The sequence below is a fragment of the Vicia villosa genome, linkage group LG1 (genome assembly GCF_029867415.1).
Source record: "Vicia villosa cultivar HV-30 ecotype Madison, WI linkage group LG1, Vvil1.0, whole genome shotgun sequence".
In the NCBI taxonomy this organism is placed as follows: Eukaryota; Viridiplantae; Streptophyta; class Magnoliopsida; order Fabales; family Fabaceae; genus Vicia; species Vicia villosa.
The window spans coordinates 90,095,893-90,099,936 of record NC_081180.1 but is presented as its reverse complement, the minus strand read 5'-3'; the positions used below and the strand labels follow the sequence as shown (position 1 = coordinate 90,099,936).

At 36.6% G+C, this 4,044-nt stretch overlaps 1 protein-coding gene across 1 annotated transcript; it reads left to right on the top strand.

Annotated features, from left to right (window-relative positions):
• Positions 1-1,501: 1,501 nt before the first annotated feature.
• Positions 1,502-2,410, top strand: LOC131648925 (DNA damage-repair/toleration protein DRT102-like). Its single transcript, XM_058918656.1, has one exon. It carries the CDS (start codon positions 1,502-1,504, stop codon positions 2,408-2,410), a length of 909 nt encoding a protein of 302 aa, XP_058774639.1.
• The last annotated feature ends 1,634 nt before the right edge of the window (positions 2,411-4,044 follow it).

The following is a 4,044-nucleotide window of genomic DNA, read 5'->3' as shown; positions in this document are numbered from 1 at the left end:
GAGAGAGAGAGAGAGAGAGAGAGAGAGAGAGAGAGAAAATCTTGTAAGATATTCACAATCATTACTGATCGAACACGCCCTCATACATCATCAAGTTAGGGCCTATAGGCAATCTCTGGACATATCAAGGCCGGGCTAGGACGGAGTGTATTTCGGGATTCTTTGTCCGAACATTTCATCCTTTCAGGTTTTATGCTCGAAGGGCTTATGTATATCCCAAAGTTTTTATCTTAGCCAATATATCTCTATCAGTGTTAGTCGAGATGGTGAACCAGAGGTGCAGGAATGTCCTTAACCAACAAGGAGACGAGTTGTTTCCCTTATGCCATGGTCGTGCAGGATCCTAGAGTAGAATACCTAGCTCGGTCCCTGGTAGAGGTTGGACGCCAGGTTCCCAGAATCGTGCATATATAGCTCGACCCCTGGTTGACGATGGATAGCCAAGTTGGTGGCCCAACATAGTAGTTAAGAGGTAATACCAAGGCCATATGAAGGTTACGAAATTGATGGTGAAACAATTATATGATATTATTGGTGGAAATTATGGTGACGGCATACGTTATCTCAAGTTTTTAAGTATGAGAGACAAAGGGACGACTCATTGTGACCTAGAGGATCGAAACACAGGCTATATAAAGGCTCCCCAAGGCAAATGCGAAGGGAGCTGAAAACATATGACAAAATACACTGATAACAAGCACGTAACATACACACTTCCATACGTTTGCGACCTCACCTGACTAGCGTCAGGGAAGTTATCAAACACACACACACACACACACACACACACACACACACACACACACACACACACACACACACACACACACACACACACACACACACACACACACACAGAGAGAGAGAATATATACACCAGGTGTAAGTCTAATAGTCTTACACCAAATCCCAACTATTAATCAAAATAAATCAAACGGTCATATTAAATAAAAAATGGTAGTTTCTTTTTCCTAGAAAATAAGCTACTTATATGGATGATTTTTTTTGTATAAAGAAATAATTATCATTTGAGAAAAAAATAAATATTTTTTTAAATTAGATAAAATGAGTAAAAAGGTTAATGCCTACTACCAAATTTTAATTTTGGAAGCTATTCGTGGCAAAAAAAAAGATTTTAAAATTTTTTAAATGGATAAACAAATTTTTTTTCTAAAAATTTGTATTTTTTAGTATGGAATATAAATATCGACATTTAGGAAAAAAAAGTTGAGGAATTTAAAACCTTTGTCTCAACTTTAATTTTAGGCGCTACCTTATTTTTTAATGGAAAAATATTAGTTTTTAAAATCTGTATATTCATGATTTTCTTAACGTGGGAAAATATAATTTTTGTATGGAAGAAATATCTGTTAGGAAACAAAAATATATTTTTGGAAACAATAAATATTGTGCTCTGAATTAAAAACAAAAGAGAGGATGAATGTTTTAAAAAGATAACAATAAATATCGACAACTTTATTCACCTCAACTCACCAAACTCATGGCAGAGTCCAACAAAGATATCAAAATCATCGCCGGCGCTGGCGCCGATGATAACAGCATTGCTCTCAAAGATGCGTTGCTCTCCCACCTCCGTTCACTCAACATCGAAGTCGAAGATCTTGGAAACTCTTCTTATTACTCTATCGCCGGAGAAGTTGGTCATCGAGTTTCTCAATCTTTATCATCTTCCTCCCCAGAGGTCCGCGGTCTCGTCGCATGCGGCACTGGTGTCGGCGTCTCCATCTTCGCCAACAAGTTCCCTGGAGTGTTCGCCACCACCTGTCTTACTCCATCTGAAGCTGTCAACGCTCGTTCCATCAACAACTCAAACGTCCTTGCCGTCTCCGGTTATTACACTTCAGCAGAAACCGCTATCGAGATTGTTGATGCGTGGTTGAGTTCACCGTTCAAGTCTCCGTGTCCTGCAAGCGACAACAAAGCGTGGCCAGAGGAGGTGGAGAACTTTCTAGACAAATCTCTGGTTGAAATGCCGGAAGTCGGAAAGGGAGGTGCGGTTAGCAAGTGTGCAATATGCTGTTTGGTGAAGAACAGGATGCTGGAGCCAGTGGACTTGATTCCGGGTGGGTCAATGAAGATTGTTAGGGAGAGTCCGACTTCAGCGTTTGTGAGATTCACGGCGGGGAGTGTGGAGCCGGCACATCATCACACGTTTGCGCATGATTTGGTAGTGATTGAAGGGAAGAAGAGTGTTTGGAATGTGACAAAAGATGAGAGGTATGATCTAACGATTGGGGATTACTTGTCTATTCCTGGTGGTGATGTGCATAGAGTGAAGTACCATGAGGAGACTGAGTTCTTCGTCAAGTGGGATGGTCAATTTGATATATTTTTTAATGAGGATCTTGATGCTGCCAATCATGCAATTGATGCTGCCAATCATGTGTAGACTGAAGTACCATGAGGTTCTTTTTAGTGGAATAATAACTTCACTTGTTTTAGTTGTTTGAATCAATACTTCTATGTCATCTTATGGTGTGTTTGTGTTAAGTCTAAAAAACTACATTTCCATAAAGAAAATATGATGCTTTAATCACTTTCTTCTTATATGTTTCATGTTTGAGGGAATTTGAACTGAAATATTCTATGTTAATCACTTCGGGCTTATTTACATTTCAATTGATATTAACATGTCTATTTACAATTTTATTCTAAACTTAATATAGTGAGCAAGTAATAATTCAACATGCATGTGGAAAATCCTTAGTGTAGTTGTCAACACACTCCCAACCAACTATATCAAGAAAATGCTTGAAGATTTAAGTTTGAAAATGATTCATATGAAATATTAGTGAGTTGAAGAAAAAGTATTATGAAATAATTATCAATAAGGGTTTACACATAAATTACCTGAAATAGACTATTGCTTCTTGTCATCTATATGGTCTCCATAAACGGCTTTGGCTAATATGCATAAGGATTTTACTTATGCACCATGCATAAGCCTACATAAGCCATTGGATCATGTTTTTAATCCAGTATTGAGTATTGAATATTGAGTGGTGAGTATTGAGTATTGAGTAATAACAATTGATATCTAGAATTTGATCCAATAATCCAAAGGTCCATAATAATCTATGCATGGTGCATAGATTTTTATCTATGCACGGTAACTGCACCCTCCATAAACTATCTTAGATAAACCAAATAATATGCCATCAGTTATACATTTGAATCCTGTCCAAGTTCACGATGTATTTGTACTGTAATCAAACAAGAAAAGAAATATCAAAATCAAATAGATGGAAACGATGTATTAGCAAAGAAGTTTAAAAAGTAGAATAAATAAAAGAAAAATTTGGATTTTATTAGATTTCAAAATATAAGTTAAAACGAGTAAGTGCAAAATGCGCTCATGCGGATACTCTTGTAACACTCTTCTAAATCTCCGCAAAATATAATATAAAATTTAGAGTAAACATGAAACAAGGATGTCATAATTCAAAAGGAACAAAACATCAAATCGATTGTCATGCTTTCACGAGAAACAAAATTCCATTATTCAGTAAACCATGTTCAACACAGCAGTAATAATTTAAAAATTGAATAACATAAACGTTCAATTGTCAATATCAAATCACCGATTCGCAAACCAATTAAACATAATCCGAAAACCAATAAAATGAGAGTATAATAATCAACTCTAAAACAAGCGTTCCTCAGTGTTACAAGATCAGAGCATGACACCGACGCGAAAACTAACGGACTAGCCTATAATCTATCCTCACCAAGCTCATAAACTATAAGGGTGAGACATATCACAATTAAACTATATTATTATAAGTTCATAACGACAAAACATCATAAGCATATTATTCACCCAACTACAACATATTTGGATTTTCAGAATCGTCCACCAACAACAAAAAATGCAACCAATCACATCACCACGAAATAACACTGGAAATCTTCCAATCATGTTATAACAATATATATGCAAATGCGACGACTCTATGCATGTGGTATCAATCGTCATGGGACTAACCCATCTAACCGATCCAAACATCACCGGGATACGGCCCT